Source organism: Parambassis ranga, chromosome 8 (assembly GCF_900634625.1).
Source record: "Parambassis ranga chromosome 8, fParRan2.1, whole genome shotgun sequence".
In the NCBI taxonomy this organism is placed as follows: domain Eukaryota; kingdom Metazoa; phylum Chordata; class Actinopteri; family Ambassidae; genus Parambassis; species Parambassis ranga.
In genome coordinates, this window is record NC_041029.1 from 2,573,050 (window position 1) to 2,593,720 (window position 20,671).

At 45.2% G+C, this 20,671-nt stretch overlaps 1 protein-coding gene across 1 annotated transcript in view; it reads right to left on the bottom strand.

The window, feature by feature from the left end:
• The window catches only part of LOC114439334 (voltage-dependent T-type calcium channel subunit alpha-1I-like), a 111,021-nt gene that overhangs the window by 80,692 nt on the left and 9,658 nt on the right, over positions 1 to 20,671 (bottom strand). Inside the window, exon 2 of the mRNA XM_028411191.1 lies at positions 3,729 to 3,999. Coding sequence (XP_028266992.1) covers positions 3,729 to 3,982 — 254 coding nt within the window. The 5' untranslated portion in view covers positions 3,983 to 3,999. The remainder of the gene's footprint in view (positions 1 to 3,728; positions 4,000 to 20,671) is intronic.

A 20,671-nucleotide genomic window follows, 5' to 3' on the forward strand; every position in this document is an offset into this window, starting at 1 on the left:
TTTTTTTTTAAAAAAGGAGACTTTTCCCATGGTAAAAGGACAACAGTTCATACTCTACTTGAAGCAGAGGCTCATTAAAATAAGTGGAACACTTGCATTATTGCACAAGATGAAGGCATAAATGGAAAAATGGGAAGAGACAACATCTTTAGGGGGTAAGAAAGAAAAGAGAGAGACAGGAGAAGAAGCGCCCGAAGACTGTCGCCGTGAGTTAAAGACACACATTTGATGTTCTTTATTAAAACATCTGTCAAAACAGCCGCATGGAGTGACACACCTCACAGTGAGTGTCACCCGCAGCAGAGACAAGCTGCCGTGTTGCCCTGCAGCAACTTCTCCCAACAACACAAGGACGGAAAGTGAAAAGTTCAGAGACGGAAAAACCAGAGGAGAGAGAAGGTGATGTGTCCCAGGTGTGCGCTCTATCCTCAGCAGTAGTTAAGACCGAGGCACGGCAACGCCTCGGCCATCCGTCACCATGGAGATAACAAGCTGTCAGGGCCAGGGAGGATCATGGGCCACAGAGGCCGGTCACTCCGATCCAACACTGCATGAGCCAATCAGAGGATCAGGGAGGAGGGTGAGATAATGTGAGGAGACTGAGAGTTTACTGCCAACAAAGTATGAGCTAAGAGAGAGACAGAGAGAGAGAGAGAGAGGGAGAGACAGACAGAGAGAGACAGGGAAAGAGAAAGGGAGAGAGAAAAAGACAGGGAGACAGAGAGAGAGAAAGAGACAGGGGGACAGAGAGAGAGAGAGAGACAGGGAGACAGACAGAGAGAGACAGGGAGGGAGAGAGAGACAGAGAGAAACAGAGAAAGAGAGAGGGAGACAGACAGAGAGAGAGAGACAGGGAGGGAGAGAGAGACAGAGAGAAACAGAGAAAGAGAGAGGGAGACAGACAGAGAGAGAGAGAGAGGGAGAGAGGGAGAGATAGACAGTGAGAGACAGGGAGAGAGAGAGACAGAGAGAGTAACAGAGAGAGGAAGAGAGAGAGAGACAGGGAGACAGAAAGAGAGACAGGGAGTCAAAGACAGAGAGACAGGGAGACAGACAGAGAGAGACGGAGGGAGAGAGAGAAAGAGAGAGAGAGAGAGAGACAGGGAGACAGAAAGAGAGACAGGGAGTCAAAGACAGAGAGACAGTCAGAGAGTCAACGAGAGAGAGACAGGGAGGGAGAGAGAAAGAGACAGGGAGACAGAGAGAGAGGGAGGGAGAGAGAGAGACAGGGAGACAGAGATGGAGAGAGAGGCTGCATACAGGTGTAATGATGTGTGCAAAAAATATGCCCACAGCCACACATCAATCAATCAACCCACCAACAACTCATCACTTTTCCTCTCTCAGATGTAAGCAGATGAAGGTTCACTGTGAAAACAGCAAAAAATCCCACAATGCAACTTTTATCAGCAGCAGCCTGACACCATGAAGACATAAAACAGGCCCAGGAAGTAACATGGAGACGGGACATGCCTCCTGGATGAAGGTCTGCCACCTCCGCCTCAACCCCAGAGCCAGATTATCCATAATCCCAGATGTGTGAACATCTGCTGTTGGCTGAGTAGGTGACTGAACTGATTGTGCCCTTTTTTGCCTGACACACCGTCTCACTTTTATGGTCAGCCTCTAGTGGACACCACAGGAACTGCAGCCAGGGAGTTAGCAGCTCAATTTGTGACCCCCTCCACCTCCATGAGATGGAGGTTTATTCCTCTACGGCCAGATTTGTCCTCTCAAGTGGACACAGGAGGAATTGCAGCTTCATCACTCAGACCTGAACTTCTCTTTAAAACCAAACATTAAGTGAAGGCAGGAGGGAGCGGGTTAATCAGCAGTGTGTATGTACAGTGTGAGAACAATAGACAGGAGAGAGAGTGTGTGTGTGGGGTGCAATATAGAGAGGTGCTCCAGGTGCTCTGCTGCAGGCAGGCGTGGGAGACCATCATTGTGTGTGTGTGTGTCACTAAAGGCCTCTCACAGCTTCTGAGTAGTGAACTGAATTATTGATCTGCAAAAAAACAGTGAAACAACCAGCTTCACACACATCCACACACACTCCAGGCAACACTGCAAAAGCTGTTTGATGACAGTAGGAATGAGGTTGATGATGATGTCATCACATCAGTAAAATCCAAACACAAAAATTTCAGGTGGATCAATATATACACACACACACACTTTCCAGTGCACCAAACCTCAAACACAGAACGCCTGCACATCCTCCCTGTCCTACACAAGCAAAGCCTGTGAATTCATCCCACACACACAGTCACAATAAAATCAAAAGTAACAAACATGGAGACTGTTCACCGAGGAAAACCACCTCAATAACAACCTCCCCTCTAACTATAACACACAATCTTTGTCCAGCAACCAATAAGCCATAGCTGATGTGAAATAAGATTTTGTGTGTGTGTGTGTGTGCACCCTGTGGACCACAGTGAGCAGCAGCCATTAGCAGGCAGTATAAAATCCTTCTGAAACCTCTTCTCCCTCTAACATCAAAGACAGAGTCTGAAAGGCAAACAGAAGGTCTCGCTGCCCTGCTCTGTCCGTCTGACTGCGTCTGCTGGATTTACTGTAAATCAGATCATTTCCCCTCACCGGCAAACATGGCATCATTCAAGAAACACCTGCAAGAAGCGCTCATTAAGTTGTGAAGTGGCTTCATCATTATGTAAAGTTCACTGAACGTCTCCACATTTAAAGTGACCCAGAAAACAGTGAACAGGTGTGGTGATCTTCGGAGCCCCGCACACTGACCAGCAAGGCTATAAGCAGCTTCATATTACACCCAGGCACACACAGACGACACACACATTTCTGCAGCACTATATCCCTAATGTGAAAGGATCATCCTCAGTCCCACTGGCTCTCAGTGTAGTCAGCAAACAAACAGACATCTGAGCTATAAGCCCAAACACACACAGACACAAATGTGAATGTTACAGTAAACTGTCGTAGAAGTGCAATGCTGATTGCTGCAAGATGTCAAACACACTTACTTAGAGACGACTCTGGGATGACCACTTTAAATCCCCATCATGTAGCAGTGTGAGTTTGGGGGGGGGGGGTAGTGTGTGTGTGCCTGTGTGCAAATAGCTGAACATTCAAACACTCAAATGTGAGTGAATGCCGTAAAAACATGTGTAAGATGGAGGAGGAGGTGAAGAAGATTAATATGCGGTGTGACAACACGAACATGAAACCTTGGTAACAGTGCCACCTGTGGTCATTATGTGAACTGCAGTTAGCTACTCGTACCCACTACTGTTATGTCTGCTGGCCAACTAGCTGCCATGCAAATTGACTTTAAGTAACTGAAAATCAATATAAACATTTGTTCTAGGTTAAAAGTATTAATGTTGGACATGATATTAACTGAGACATCACCATTCATTTTAACAAACAAGCTAGCTGTAATTAGCTTTACTGCATGGACACTGTGTTGTCACCTAATAACGTCACCTAATGATGTCAATTGCAAACAGAAATCTGGCAAATTCAGCTACCAGAACCCAGAACAGCCAAATCTGTATTTTGCTTATGAACATTAGCCACACCAGGCATATCTAAACGTAGCCATCTAGCTGTAAACAAGGACACGTGGATCTGTTGTTGGTAGGGAAGCTAAGTGTAGGAACATTTAAAGATCGGCGCACTGGACAGATGATGTATGTATGCCGGTGGATTAAATGAGCCTGTTCCTGCAGCGGCTGAAAGGATATGGACTGGAGACCATCCGGATGCACCAGTTGCGAGGACAGGTGGTCTGCTTGAGGCAGAAGAAGACCACAGGCGCCAGCTCCGGGAAGGGCACCACCAGAGTGCTCAGGTCACTGCCCATACTGACATCGTCATCATCACCTGGGCCCACCTCCTCGATGATGTCATCAGCCTGCGCTGAGCTGTATTCCTCACTCTGCCCTGGCCCTGCTGAGGAGACACTCCCCAGCGGCACAGGACACTCCTCGCTCGTCATGGCCACCCAGCTGAGATCTGAAACACAGTAAATTGAACGTTTTATTCCCTGATGCAATAAACTCCCACTTCAACAGACCAGTACAAACCCGCCCCTTCATAACCATCACCTCACTGACAGACGTTTAATGATGTTTTCAGCCCTGAAGGGCCATCAGTCTCTGTTAAAGCTCTTACTGTAAACTCACTTGTCTGCATAGCAGAGTGCATTGCTTACTGATAACAATCAATCGCACAAGCAGGACAGCAAATCATTGTCAACAGCCAGAAATTCATTCGATCCAGTCGCAGTGCTGTGGAAAAGAAAGCAGAGAGCTCTGTGCCATATTTAAAGATAAATCTGATCTGTAAAAAAACCTCTGCAGTGAGTTTAGAAAGCTGTTGTCACGAGTTACTGCTGGACCGCAGCCGACAAACAGGAAGCAGGAGGAATAATATAAGACGCACAGAGAAAGGCGGGATGACAGAAACTTTATTCTTTGGGCTCAGCCGGCCTTCATGTGTGTCAAACCAGTGAGCCGGCTATCGCTGAGCCGGAGCTTCAGTGAATACATAACAACACGCTGGACTCTGCTTTCAACAGGCAGCCAAAAACAGAAGCAGGCTGCGAGCCCAGCCCAGGCTGGACGTGTGCATTGACAGACATATGCACAGTCTGGCACACACACACACACACAAACTCTCTCTCTAATACAAACAAATATATATGACTGCAAATAAGGGAAGGATCCTTTATGAAGCTCAGACTTCATACAACCATCATATCCCTCCTGACCGTGTCTTATTGTCTTTTTGACAGCGTGGTTATGTTTATGCTTCTCTGTTGCTAGGGGCGGGACTCGTCGTCATGGTAGGTGAAAGCAGTGTCGGCAGGAAGTGTTTTCTGTAACATTAAACATGCTGTTTACTCAACCACTGACCCTGTTCTTCTACCTTAACCTGTCGGTTTTTCATGACTAACTCCAGCTGCAACTGAAAACAAAACAATAGCGTCAGCTGGGACTGAGAACAAAAACCCACGCTGGCTAATATCATTGTTCACTGGACACACACCGTCAAATCACATTAAAGGAGCCTCAACCACAACAACAGCCCTCCACCAGGCTGTAAACAGGCCTATTCTGCTGTACATTTGGCCATTTTAACATGGACGTCTATGGGGATTGAGACACTGTTGGAGCCAGCCTCTAGTGGACACTGCAGGAACTGCATTCCTTATCGCCGGACACTGCTGGGTGTCTGTGTGCAAAGATGGAAACAGTGTTGTTGTTGTTTCTCACCAGCAGGGGGCAGCAATGATAAACAGTCTGTGTTGTCACCCCAGCGGCCGATGGAGGAGCTTCAGGATCGCGTTTGGACAAAGCTGAATGTTCCTCATGTGACTTTTGCAGCTAACAGCGAACATGTGTGTGTGTAGGTGCAGCTTCCTTTGTGTGTTGTTGTGTTTGCACTAAATCCTACAGTGGGATTAAGTGCCAGTGGGAGAGCGGGCTTTGTGTTTATGGGCTAATGATATTAACGGCTGTTCATTACAAGCTAAGAAAATAGGACAGCTGTGATTTCTCTCACGGCTCTGCGGATAATCCTCTGACGACATGTTAACCAGAGAGTCACCCGCCACACACTGATGCCTAATGATCACTAGATGGATTGCGTACCTGTGTGTGCATTTATCATCTTAGGCTATCTCAGGCTACTTGTTCACAACTGTCCTTTAAATTAGCATCACCATGGCAACAGCTGCTTCCTGTGGAGGCAGGAAGTTTATTCTTACTCTGTTGTGTTTTATTTCCCATGACAAAGCTTGTGAGGGAGACCCTGCAGCTATTACCAGCGACTACAATTAAGTCGGAGACAGCACTGCAGAAGCAGTAGGGAGGAGTGTGTGTTTGTGTGTGTGTAACTCTGTAGTTTGTTTACGTGTAAAACATTATTTAGTCTACTTTCCTGCTTCCTGTGTGTGTGTGTGTAATGATGATGATTGATGAGTGTGTGTGTGTGACACGGAGAGAAAAAGAGGACGCACAACCCCCTCGTTGATGTGTTAGCGCTCACACACACACACACTTTTCTCAGCACATTAACACCCTTAATTGGGGAAGCGGATATACAGTCACTATGTGCACTATGAGCTAAAGGCTGTGATGAGCCATTGGAAGAACTTGCTTTCCCCCTCCCACACACACTCACTGCGACAGTCTAAGACACACACACACTCACACACACAGGAAGAGAAAGAGGCTGGGTGGGAAACACAGACAAACACACCGAGCTTTCAGTGGCATCACTTCATACAGATGATCTCAAAATGATTTCAGCGTGAGATCAGAAATCTGATCTAAATCAACATGTTCTAAAATCTCTGAGAGCCACAGAATGAGCTCATGTACACCAGAATAAGAAATATTCTCAAATTGAATGTAATGAGCTGAGAGGCACAAGTACAAAATGCACAAGGAAAAACCGCCATACAGGCAGGCTGACAAAGGTCTGTTAGTCTGAACCTGCATCACCACAAGACAGAAAGACCACAACAAGGGTCAATAACACTGATAAAATAAAACAAAGGTGCCCTTGTGACACTGAATCAGGAACTACACACAATGTGAAATGCTGTGCAGTGGCTGCAGATCAGTGTTCTTCCATAGAAGCACATACAGACCTGCTGTGTGTGCAGCAGCTGAAATGGAAAGTATAAAATCCCATTTAGCCTCCCTCACAGGATTAATGTCTGTTTGAGTGAAGGACTGTGGAGCACATGTGACACACATCCCTCAGTGTTTACAGAGGACAGATATGAGGTTCATCACACAAAAATACAGTGAGGAACAAATATGAAAATATGATCTGATTTCTGACACATCACAGCGATATAACCTGACAGGAAGTCATCTAAGAATCAGCCCAAAAAAGGGTCAATTCAAAGAAATCTTTCAAGGCTAGCATCTTTGTTAGCTACTGCTGGGTCAGCTGCAAACACACAGCTCCACAAATGAAACACACTGAGTGTGTTTTGGTGCTCAGTCACGGCCGAGGTGCATCACCAGGTCGAGCAGACAGGAAGTCCGACTCTGAAAGCGTTAATGAAGATTCTCATCCAGGTCACTTTCATTCAAAAGGTTGAATGTGAATGTGACTCACACACATAATGTATTATAATGCAGACGATTTCCCAATAAAGATTTATACATGAACAACACAGAGTGACTGTACAGTGAGTTTCTGCTTCTCCATACATTCCAGATGCCTCGCTCCAACCTCTGAACAGCAGAAACTCACTGTACACTCACTCTGTGTTGTTCATGTATAAAGCTTTATTGGGAAATCGTCTGCATTATAATACAGTATGTGCATGCACAGAGTGTGGGAGAAAGCTGATCCTCTTCCTCCCTCACGTCCCATTCACATACACTGCATCTGAATGACTTCTATGGTCTATGGTCTGTACAGACGAACTCGGCAAGACCTGAAGCTGCACTGAGACATTTTAATAACAGACCAAGCGCTGCTGCTGCATCTTTAGCTTAATGACGCCCGCACCAACTGATCTGAAACGGAAACAACCCAGATCAGCCAGAATCAGACCCTGTAACCCTGGATTTACACCGGCTGTGTAACAGCTTATCACAAGCAGAGTGACAGCCGAAAACGTTTCCATTTTAGTCCAGATGCAGAGTGCGTCACAAGCATTCTAGAAGCGTAGCTACGCGCCGACCAAGAGGCGTCGATTTGTACCAACCCAATGTAGCAGACAGGAAGTCAGGTACCAGAGCACCAGAGAGACTCCGGCAGATTTTCAAAATAAAACACCATGAGTATCATTTAACATCGCAACCGGCGAAGCACAGCCATGTACGAGGAGAGATCCAGTTTGGAAGCAGAGAAACAACATTTCATAGGACATAACATGCTTTTTATAAGGAGCACATCAGAGAGGAAAAGGCAGGGAGGACGCTCTGATGTCGCTCTGAAGATGTGACAAAAACACGCCGCTTACAGTACACGTCTGTTACGCAGCCGGTGTAAGTCAGAAGACAACCGCTGATGATTATTGTCCCACAGGGGTGTGTGTGGGTGTGTGTGTTTTATGAAATGCACCATTGGATGGTTCACCTCAGGGCAAGTGTCCCCTGAGAACACACCTTGCACACACACACACACACACACTCCCGTCTCATCAGTCATGTCAGACTACTCTTCATTCAGTGAGACAAACCAGCTTTGACACCCATTGCTGAGTGATCCAAACAGCACATTACTTTGTTACCGAGACGACCAGTAGATCCAATGAGGGAGGGTAATGTACTTATAAAGCAGCCACTGACAGCAGAGCCGGCTCTGAATATGATAGCTGGCTTTTTGACAGCACTATAAAATTGCCTTCTAAAAATGTGATGAATGTGATTCTGACATAATAGAGAGGAACATTATTCCCACTCTGCATCTTCACCTCGCCAACAAACCTTAATACGCCTGCTTTAGGGTCAGTGCAGTGTTTAAATATGACAGCATAAATGGACTTTAAAAGATGATCAGACTTTTATTGCACATTGCAAACTGGTTTCCAAGCTCCACATAATCAAGTATATAAATTCCCCTCCTCGTCCTCACACTGAGGTCTGTTCATTCCTGCGGGAAGCTGAAACTCATTTTTCCTGATCGGAATTTTCTTCCGGTGACACTGAAAATGTTCGCCTTGGATTCACACTGTAGTCTCAGGAGGCTGGTGAAATAATACGTTATCAGGCTAACAGGCAGCTGAACGAGCTGCAGTCTCATTCAAGCAGCAACTTTCAGGTCTGAAGAATGAAGCAGATGATGAAGTGTGAAAAAATGCAGTTCACCCTGCAGCCTCTAGGGACAGGACCACCACGTTCAAATGTCTTTACAGCAGAGATAAACGTGTGTGTGTGTGTGTTCACAGTCTGGGACAAAAACCCATTTGTCTTATAAGGATAATGTTCCAGCTGTTTCAACAAAAACTACAGAAATGTCTGTTTCCCTCCAGCTGCTTGCACAGTACATGCTCACACCACAACAAACAGGCTTAATTGATGATCTAATTGATTTTGATTGTTGAGTGTCCAACTGTGCGTGTGTGTGTGCGCGTGGCTGTCACAGCGTGTATGAGATTCACCAAAACTCTGCTTTGTCACATTTTAATCCCTAAAAAACATCAGAGCATCAGCAGATGAGTAATGATTCAATGAACTGGACTCGTAGTGATGTTAAGACCGGACCCTGTTACACTCTGTGGAGGAGGATCTTTTTCACTGTGGCTGCCAGTTAGCCTCACTAAAAGAAGAGGAAAAACATCAGAAGAAACAGCTGGGAAGAAGATTTGTCTTCCTTATTGACCCGACTTTTTAAACTCCTCAGAGACGTTCCTTTTAATAATAACTGCTTGATAAATTAACCTACATTAACATGCGCTCACTGCAAACACAGATATAGAGACACACACACACTTCCAGTCCTGAAATGGGTTAAAATATCCGCTTCAGGGAAACAGGTCGTTACTCTGCAGCCGCACTCAGACACTTTCAGGGGTTTCAGCTGCTAAGTGACATATGGGTGTCAGACCCGTCTCCTGCTTCCAGCAGCATTATCCTGACTCTGCAGTACAGCCAGATTGGCCAAGGAATTTGTTCTGGATCACAGAGCAGCCAGGTGGGCAGATTTACCTCCAGCGACCATATGCTTGGAGAAAGCAGCACATTATTCTGAAATGACAGGCTGCAAAAATGATCCTAAAACAAGGATTCGATTCTATTAAACAGAAGCACGAACGAGCGATAAATCCGTCACATCGTAATGAAGCGATGAGTTAAATGAGTTAAAGGAGCAGCGTGCTGCACAAACACATCCGTTATCCACATTTAATGTCACAAGTGACCGACAATTCTCCTTTTACTCTTTCAGAATGAATTAAATTCAATTTTCACCTTTGTTTTTGGTTAAAAGTTACAAATTTGTAAATATCAGATGATTTCATACAGTCAGACATGTTTAAATTTAAGATATTCACACTAAACGATCCATTCTGCAGCCGTTCAGGGCGCAGGCGTGAAGCGGGGCAGAGAAGCGACGGCGCTGTCGTCACGGTTTCAAGCATCAAGCAGTGAGTTAAACAGTGAGTCCTCCTCAGTCGGAGTTTCTGGTTCTTCTGTCAAATATAGTTTTTGCTCTCCACAGCAATTAAGTGTCTGATGTGAGGAATGGATGAAAGAGCTCCTCTTTAATCTTCCATCTTCCTTTTTGGAATTTTACATTTTCCCTTTCCATCTAATCTGCCGTGATTTTATTTTATGCTCATCCATGCTGCCGCTCACTTCCTCCTTTCCTCTCCCCTCTCTGTAGGGTGAGGATGACGCTCAGCTCTGCATCAGAAATCATCTGTACAGCAGCCTCCTGTGGATTTACACTGAAGCTCCCTCGCTTTAATCTGTTGTAACAGCATTAGCTCCAACGCTTCCCCTCACGAGTGCGTGCACTGTTTGTGTCAGCGCGCTGACATCAAGACAATATTTCACACTGTGAAGTGGCTCAGGCTGTTAGCATTAGCATCATGCTAACAGCTTTGGGAGTTTGGATAAGGGTTAGAGTGTGCTAATAGCAGCAGGACTGACAGGCGGAAAGATGAGCTGACGGTGCGGTGTTGACTAAAGACAAACACTGAACAAATCCTCAGCACTCATTTCCTCTTTAGATTGTAAATACATTGACATTTCTCTGACCTTCATTTCAGATTAGTTACAGACTGAGGGCAGCAGGCGAGACTCTCGCTTCATGTTTTCAAACAATAAATATGCATCGAGAAACTATTGTAAAGAATACAGCTGACTGATCTGTCACCAGCTGATATCACCCAAACCAAAGAAGACGCGCAACCAGCTGCCGAGCAGCAGTCAGCATGTGTGTAGGGGAGAGTTGTCATCTTTGTGAGGACAATATGAGCATAAAAGGCACAAAAACACAAATAGAACTGACATCACTTCCTCACAGGACTCTGATTGGTCCGAACCAGACCTGGTTCAGCACGAGCTCAGGGCCTGAAGCCTGGAAGAAGGAATTTGGCAACATTCAAGAAAAGAGCGAATGAAAGAGTTTACTGCTTAGTGTTAGTTCAGACTTCGACATTACAACAACAGACACAGAATGATACAGAGTGATACAGAATCCAGGACAGGAAGTAGAATCGACACAAGAGAACTCCTGTCACAGCTCATCTATCACCATCACTGACGTGTGTGTGTGTGTGTGTGTGTGAAGGCTTTTCAGTTTATTGTGGGATTTTTTCACTCCTGTTGTTGTGTGTTATTAGCTGATTTATGACAGACGGCCACAACACAGATCCATATCGGCGAGGGAGGGGAGGTCCAATAATGCTGCCAATGATTTACTATTAGAGCTCTGCCTGTCATTGCAGATAAATGACACACAATACCCGTGTGTGTGTGTGTGTGTGTGTGTGTGTGTGTGTGTGAGGAGAATAGAGCTCCTACTTGTAGACGTGCCAAATAAAGCAAACGGTCAATCTTACAGGGTGACGTCTGAGTGCGTCCACTGCAGACCGAGCCACAGTGTGTGTGTGTCTGTGTGTGTGTGTGTGTGCTCCTTCCTGTACACCGTGCACCGACAGTCGATCGATTCACATCAGACTGCTGCAGGTGCACATTTAATAAGTGTGCGGAGTGTGTGTGTGTGTGTCCTTTCATCAGATTTTGTGCTTCGTCATAATTTCCTCCGTCCTCCTCACTTCAGAGAAGAAACAGTAATGAGGACAGTGGGTGCGATCATTGTCACAGGTGTTCCTTAATTGGCTGAGAGCTCTCTCATCTCTCTGATTTAAAGCACAGGAGAGGCTGGCTGTGTGTGAGGGCTTTGGTGTGACGCCTTCACCTTAAATTTAACTCATCCTTACTTGTTAACCGTGTGGCTGTTTGACATTTGCAGCTCCGCTGCCTGAAAATCTATTCTTGTTTTCTAGTTAAAGTTGCCTCAAAGCTTCATCGCCTTAAGATCAAAAGAACTCTGTCGAACGTGGGAGACAACAAGAATGGGAGGAGAGGAACAGAGGCAGTGATGGAGGAGGAGGAGAAGCAATGACACATCTATTCCTCTTTTTTCTCCACTGTGGGGCAAAAAAAAGTTGAACATCTGTCAGCTTCTCCTCTCCTCCTGTCGCTCCGCCGTCTCTTCCTCTCCGTTCAGAAATCTCTTCCCCATTGCTTTCATGCCCTGACAGCCAACTGCCATCCAAAGTTTGAAAACTCAGGGATAAATGGTGTGTGTGTGTGTGTGTGTGTGTGTGTGTGTGTGTGTGTTTGTGTGCAGTTGTGCATGTTTATGTGTAGCTTTGTGACACAACGTGAGTGCAGACAAAGCCTCGATATCAACCCCGAGGAGGCGAACCCGAGGAACAAGACTGCCACAGAGTGTGTGTCCATGCCTGTTCGGCTCAGAGGCGTAGACAACATGACAGAATGTTACACACACACTTTCTACAGCAAGTCTCAAACTGCAGAGAAAAAACTAAAAATTACAAAAATATGAAGAACATTAAAAAAATGTACATCAAAAATTGGACAAAAAATGTACACAAAATGTGTAAAATAATTCTGAGAAAAAAATCTTAAAAATATGTAATAACTATCCATTATATATTTCCAAGAAAAAGCTAAAAAATGAAAATAAAAATGGGAAAAAAAAATCTAATTTCTAGGACTAATTTTGGGAAAATTACTTAGTCAGAAAACAAACAAAATTACTTAAATACTTACAGAAAACTAAAAAAATAATCAAATATAAACAAAAAAAGTCACAAATGTATAAAAATGTTATGGTTTTACTCTTATAATCACAAAATTATGAGAGTAAATCCATAAAATTATAAGAATAAAAAAACTATTATGTTCTACTGCCACAAATAATATGTGGACAGCTGATGTGAACACTGGCTTCCTAAGACATGGAAAGACTGTCCATACATGAGATCATGCTGCCATCCTCCAATACACTCATCCTTCAATATGACTCTGATGTTTCAGGAGTCAGAAGAAATCAGCTCCATGTGAGACGTACGGTGAACCAGAGCATAGAAAATATAGATAAAAAGCAGCAAAGTCATGCACGAGAAAATGAAGGAAGAACAATATGAGTTATCGAGGACGGGACGAAAAAAACCTGAAGCTGAGGCGACTGAGGGGATGGAGACAAAAGTGACAGAAAGACAACACAGTGAGAGGGCCGACTGTACACAAGGCTGACAGAGAGGAGGAGGAGGAGGAGCAAGCAAACAGACAGGAGGAGGAAGGACAGAAAAAAAAGAGGAGCAATCAGCAGGAGAGATGATCACACACACCAACTCCAAAGCCTGAATCCACATCCGGACACTCTCTGCTCAAACCTCAGAGCTGCAGCGAAGCCAGGCAGCTTCCTAATTACCTCATTTACATAAACATGCACACTGTGTAAAGAAAAGGGGGGGGGGGTTCACCTGGAGGAGGGGGGTGTAATTTTGGAAATAGAAAAACGAAGAAAAATACAGAGAGAAAGCCGTCAAAACTCCTCCTCTGCTCTGATGATTTTCTGCTCTCCATCCTCCTCCTCCTCCTCCTCCCCCTCCCCCTCTTCCTCTTTTAGAATCCTCTCTCATTTTGCTCCAGGTAGCTTAATGCCAACAGCCATTATTCTCCTCCTCTCCCACGTCGTGTCCCTCGCTCTCCTCCTCCACTTCCACCATCATTTCCTTCCCATCTCTCTTCAGCTCGGCTCCTCTCCCACAGAGTGCTGTGTCAGGTCTTTTCACCCTCAGCACTGTGAAATGAGATTTGAATATGGCTCTTGAAGCATTTGTGGCTCGCCGGAGCCTCTCCCCCACCCCACCCAACTCTCTCTCTCTCACACACACACACACAAGTAAAAACGAGAAGGCCGCTCATATAAAGATAAAGGATTGTGACGCCACTTGTCAAAGGAAGGGAGAGACAGATGAAGACAGGAAGCCAGAGGAGACGAGGAGGAGAGGAGGAAGGTGAGCCGCGGAGAGGAGGCAGATGGGACAAATCAGGACGGGGCTTCAGTGGAACCATGAATATAAAACAAGAGAGAAGAGCTGTGAAATGGAGGGAAATGAAACACAGACAGGGGATCAAGTGGAGAAAAAATGGACTTCATTAAAATGCTCTAACCTTCCTGCTCGCCTGTTTCTTTACATGTCAAGAAGAAGCGGAGGAAGAGCGGCGGACTGAGCCGAGCGGAAAGAGGCCATCAAGTGCCAAGTGCTGGCCTCCTCTCCAAGGACAGATAAGAAGCGTCGTCTGTGATGTCAGATTGATGCGAGCATTTTTTTTAAAAGATAAGGCTTTAATCTGAAAAAAAATGCAATTACAAAATACACACGTTGAGTTCTGGACTCAAAGTATGTGGACACCACACACAGTGTATGCTGTAAACCAGGAAAAGGTCACGTGCTTCCTGTGCTGGTGTCGCTGGGAGCTGTCAGCAGGTTGCAGGTTAAAGCGTGATTTCAAGTGCGACTCTGTGGAATGCCTAACCAAAGCTGTGAGTGGAAAAGAACGTGACATCCGTGCTGTTCATGAGAATTTAAACTAAACAAATAAAGCAGAAGAGCCAGGTGGGACATGAACTCAGGCTCTAACGGGTTAAAATCTGCTGCAGGATTACAGCCACCATTCTCCCCTCCAGCCTGCAGGTGTATCCGACCTGTGATTATGTTACGTTGTGACTCCTGTTCTTGTCATTTGCCAAAAAACAAACCATTTCTGTGTCATATCATTATCGACCAGCTGTGTTATTCATTCATGAGAATGTTCTTGGACATGTTCTGTACCCCAGCTGCCTTCATAATGTGTAAGAACACACTTAAAAGGTCGAGAAGACAAAAAGACGTCTTCATTTGCCAGGAAGCCTTCGCCTGGCAGCAGGAGAACTTCCTGGTGTTGCTTGGCTACTCTTTAATTTGTCTACATGTGGTGAAGTGTTCAGCAACATGCAATGATCCCATCTGCACCCAAGTCACACTTTTAAACATGCTTACTCCTCATACCTCCCACTGCCTGCTCTCATATTGTGGTCTGGTTTTCCAGCTTTGTGTGAAGTCTTCCAGATGGAATAATTGCATCACTTCACACTTTGTCAACCGTCTGCCAGCGCAGGTGTTCATCCAGCCTTTGATAACACCCAACTAAACATCTCCATCCCTCCCTCCCTGCAGATAAAAGTTACATTATAAAAGGCTAATTGGTTGAAGCAGGTAAATCAGCTGAAATGCTAATTCCAGTAAATCCACACCGCTGGTCTCCCTGTTAGAGGTAGGTGATGCAGGAAGGAGACTGAAGGTCAAACTGAGAGAGAGCAGCTCAGCGACGTCTGAGGCCTCACAAACAGACAGCTACTCAATAATGTTTACATCGCTGAGTCGGGTCAGTCATTCAGCTCATTTTAGTGCCGCTGCAGGCTGGAAGTTTGGTCAAATGTTAGTCTGATTCTGCATTATTTCTGAATTATATTGGATTGGAGTGCAGTCAGATCCACACACTCCAAAACATTGAAACTTGGATTTTCTTGTGTTTCATATCAGTTCTTTGCTCCTTTTTTTACAGTCAGACTGGGATTATTCCTTTTCCTGTTTTTTTGTATATGTATGCTAATGAAGGAGAGGATGGAGCGTCAAGTCAGGGTTCCAATCAGAGAAAAATTACAGCAGAAAGTGTCTGCAGCGTTACCGTGCTGCAGCACGCTGTGTATGTGTGTGTGTGTGTGTTTCATCTGCTCCCTCAGGCCACTTAAAACGCCATTTAACTTTCACTAAACCACCAGCCATGATGTAAGTGACGCTGTTATACTGCATGTTCAGGTGCTCATTTAGATGAATCATCCTCTCGCCCTGCTGCTGCTGCGTGTGTGTTACATAACATCAGTAGCAAAAAGGCTGCTGTGAACGTTCAGGAGGACTCAGTCTTTCTGCAGTGTCAGTGGGATGAATACAATTATCCCAGGTCATTGTGGCCCAATTGACCACATGGCTGTAGCACAGCATGAAGTTACTGGTGGTAAATCAGTTTCCATCCTCCAGGCTTCAGTCTATAAGATCGTGTTGAACCAGGTTTGGTTCGAAACAATCAGAACCCTGAGTGCTGTCAGGCCTGTCTGTGTTTGTACATTGATGTACATGCAGAGTGTGAGCTTGGTTCAAATCACCGGCAGTACGTCAGGCATGTTTCTGGTGTTTCTGGGATTTTTTAGCACAGTCAAAGGTCTGAGGGGCGAGCCAAGTGTGAAGGGACCAGCACTTCCAAATCTGAGGACATGGTTCTCAGTTCAGAAAAGGATGGAATGTCCTCTTCAATTTGGCATGATTTGTTTAGCAGTTTAAGTATGTCAGGATCCTGTTCATGGGTGAGGGAAAGATGAATTAACAGGCGGATTAGTGTCCAGAGCCTAGCCCTGACCCAGAGAGCCGAGCCAAAACACAAGAGTCTGATTTACCAGTCAAGGAGGAGGTCCAGAGACAGACCGAGGACCCACTGGAGGGGGATTATATCTCTCAGCTGGCCTAGGAACACTGTGGGATCCTCCCTGATGAGCTGGAGGAGGTGGTGAGGGAGAGGAAGGTCTAAGAACATGGACCCACAGTGCTACTAGCTAGCTTTTTAAAAGTTGTTCTAATTGTGTTTGACAGTGACTGACAGATGGTTCATCCAATCAGCTGCCAGGTATTCTTTGTAAAGCACCTGTTCTTTCCGTGGACAGTTGACTTGTAACGAAAAGGCTTTTAAGCAACCCTTCAGGACACAAACACTTTAGTCTAATGTTAATCAGCCTGTCGTTGATGGATGGACTTATGTTAGCAGATAGTAGCTAACTAGTTAGCCAGTGCACCGACATCATGATTGAGGGACATGATAAAAACACAGCACTCTTCATCCACATGAAGACTCCAGTAAAGTGTCAGAATCAGAATGGTCCACGGCCAAATCACAATGCATCGTGGAATCGATTTTTTTCTCCCACCACTAGAACACAGTCAGCGACAGTTTAAGGAAGACGAGCAGCAGATAGACAGAAGAAAAGTTAAACAGAGTCTGCAGAATAAAGAGAGAGAGAGGCACAGATCCTGTGACAGCGGGCAGCCAGGCCGTTCCAAGCTGTCAAACATGGGTTCCCTCAGGACTGGTTAAATGCATTAGGTCTGTCCACTGGGAGGCAGTGAAGTGATTAGCTGTGCTTCAGAGGAAACAAAGCAAAGATTCACTTCCACACAGACACACAAACTACTGATAACACAGACCTGCTGGATGCCGACTGATGAGACAGAACCACACATCTCACAGGATAACACTAAACAAAAAGGCACTTTTGGACATAATTACACATCCCTGGTGAGCCCACAGGCCCACAAAATATTAGACAAGACATCCTCCTGCAGCCTGTATCGGCTTCAGATGCAGGTTCTACACAAGCAATGACTTCCCTCTGCAGCCACCAGGAGCTGGCTTCAAACCTGAGTCAATCCCCACAAACCTCCATGTTAAAATGTCCAACGTCACTGCAGAAATAACCACCTTTACAGCCTGGTACAAAGACTGTTTGGTTCTACTGCTTCCACCTCAGCTCCGCCTCCTGGCCTGCATATTGATTAAATGAAAGTTTAGGTGGACTAGGACACTGGTGACACCACTTCATATATATTCTGTACAGTCTATGATTCCAGTTGATAAGGAGCAGTGAGGACTTTACATAACGGAGATCTAAGAGCATTTTTCACATTTGATATCTTCACTTTTTGGACCTCAGTGTTTCTGGAATTGTGGCTACCCCTGACTTCAAAAGCACAGATAAATATCGAGGAACTCTCTGTCAGACGTTCTGAATCTGTGTGGAAGCTAGCACAATGGACCTTCTTGGAAGACTTCTGTGAGATCAACATCATCTAATACTAAAGATAGCCCTTTAGCCCTCTGGCTGTATATCTAAGGTCATTGCCATGCTGCAGGATGAACTAGGACCAATCAGGAGCCTCCCGATGGTTCTTCATGATAAGAATGTAAAGTGCCTGAAACCCTTGCACAGTACTGTATGTCATCTGTGATTAATCATCTGCATATCGTCTCGCACAGCCTTCCTCCGGTGGTGGTCTGGAGCATGTAGGCGTGTGCTCTAAATGCCCTGTAAGTAATCTATGAATGGCTGTAGGCAAAACAGCATCCAAAATTCAATTACCCCAGACTTGGCAGAGCAAACTGTTGAGCAATGACCTTACATAAATGTCAAACCAAATGTATGCAGTTTAATTTTACATCATATTGAAATCTCCCAGAAGACCACCTTCATTATGCACCCTATTTATCAGAGTCCAAACCAGCCAAAGTGGACTGCTGTTTATGTGATGTGGTGACATCTGTCTTTCGACTACTTCCTGTTCAGCTCGTTAACCATTTGTAAAGTCTGATGAAGGGTGAAGAGCTCGGGACATCTTCCACATCAAGCTGTGAAGATCATTCATTTGAGGTTCTTTTGTGCAGACAAACATAAAGTGATCATCTAAATCCTCATCATCTGTAACAATGAGTCGATGAACGGACGTTTGGAAACAGGAACAGTTTCAGGACTGGTTTGTAGAGACGAGTTAATCATCCAGTAGACTGCAGCATTAAGGTTTCTTTTTTTACAACTAAAAACTGAACATGGTACAGTATAACTGGTTGACTTTTTACTTGACTATTCTTCCATTCAAAATGTCAAAGAAATTCTACCAACTCACACACATAATCCGGAATGACTGTGTCAAATCATCCGCAAATACCAGGCCTGACAACCCCTTTGGCGCACATTAGGCCTCTATATATCGTGTCGCTCTTTGACAGAAGAAAATGTCCCCAGCACGTGCAGAGGAAGTGACGACATGACATCTCTGTGGTATGTGGACATGGTGCATGTTGGCATGATTGTGTCACATGGTATCTGCAGATGTGTCAGCAGCTTGCCATGTTCAAGTCATGAAGTGGTGCGCAAGACTTTCAAAGGAGACAACTAACTGCATCACAGCTACACAACAAGTCTGGTTTGTTTCAAAGGCTCCTTGAAATGCGTCCTGCGCTTCTATGTGAACGAAGGATGCATCAGGTAGCTCCCAGGATTACAGCTAAATGAAAGCATCCAGGAAGTCTTACACAGAAACATTTCATTGGTCAAAAAAACTTTCATAGACTTTGCCCCTCAAAGGATTCTGCTCCAGATTTTGGGACACAGCTTACAACATCGTCTGTGGCATCAAAGAATAACTACCGTATTTTCCAGACTATAGGTCGCACCGGAGTACAAGTCGCACCAGCCAGAAAATGCATAATGAAGAAAAAGAAAACATATATAAGTCACACTATCAGTCGCACATTATTACACCACCTGGCTATACACCACAGGCTGGGCTGCCCCCACAGAGCAGGTCAGCTCCATGGATTCATGCTTTGGACGCCCAGTTCCGACTGTGGGTTTCTGAGCTGTCCATTGTTGGAAAAGCCTCAGATATGTAGCTTTAGCTAACAGGAGTTGAACCAGATGTTTTGGCTTCACTTTTGCAGAAGCTGTTACATCATCCATCTTTATTTACAGTCAACAATCTGGACTGAATGCGTGTTGTTGTTTATCTGCGGCTGCTTTTTCAGCTTGTGTTTCTATCAGATGATTTTCAGCCCAGACATGTGAGACTCCACCTGGAACACATGTTGTAATGTGTCCCAGATTGTGAAGGGTAAAGGAGACATGCGCACACACGGGTACGCACACAAACACCACTGCTGAGAGACACACAATGAAAAGCCAACGCAATTATCAAAGGAATGATTCACCTGCTGATCTTCAAAGGTCTCCTCTCATTTTCAGCTCCTTTCTCTCCTCCTCTGCGTCTGTCTGTCACCTCTGATGTTTCTTTCTCTGTCTCACATCTTGTGCATCTTGGTAGGTTTTGCAGCAGATATATAATAATAATAATAGTAGTAATGTTGGCAGAGAAGAAGAGAATGAGCATTCAGAGTTAAAGTTAGAGCCGTCGCCTTCCCACTGCAGCACCCTGCACCACACTTTTCTGTTGTCACTACCAGGCTATTTTCTTCTCCTCACTTTACCCATAAGCCTGCTATTAGTGCAGCATATATAATATATGTGAGAGCACTGCTGTCTGCGTGCTGCGCCTCCTGTTTGCAGAGTTCTGAGCAGGACTGCCAACCAGGCAGGAATCCATCAACAAAGCAGAGAGGGAGGCTAATGCCATTAGCATGAAAACATGGTGGGATAACACCCCTACAAAAGAGGCTGTGAAGAGCTGCAGTCATGATGTGCAGGTAAGGCCTACACACACACACACACACACACACACAGCTGTATTGCACCTCGAAGCAACAGCACATTTGAGGTTTGACTCATTTTCTCTCCTCTTCCTGACTTCTCCGTCCCTCCTCTGCAGTTATCCCTGACGAGCAGAGGCGAGAACATACCATTCACAAACACTTCTGCCAGGCTAAAAATACTAATACTTCTCTGATACGTCTCATTACTCAGTAGTCTCCAAGTGCACGCACACACACACACATAATAGGCCACTCCGGTTGAGCCTCATTGTCCTTATGTTGGGTTTATTCAACATTACGTGACATTGTTTATGTTTTCC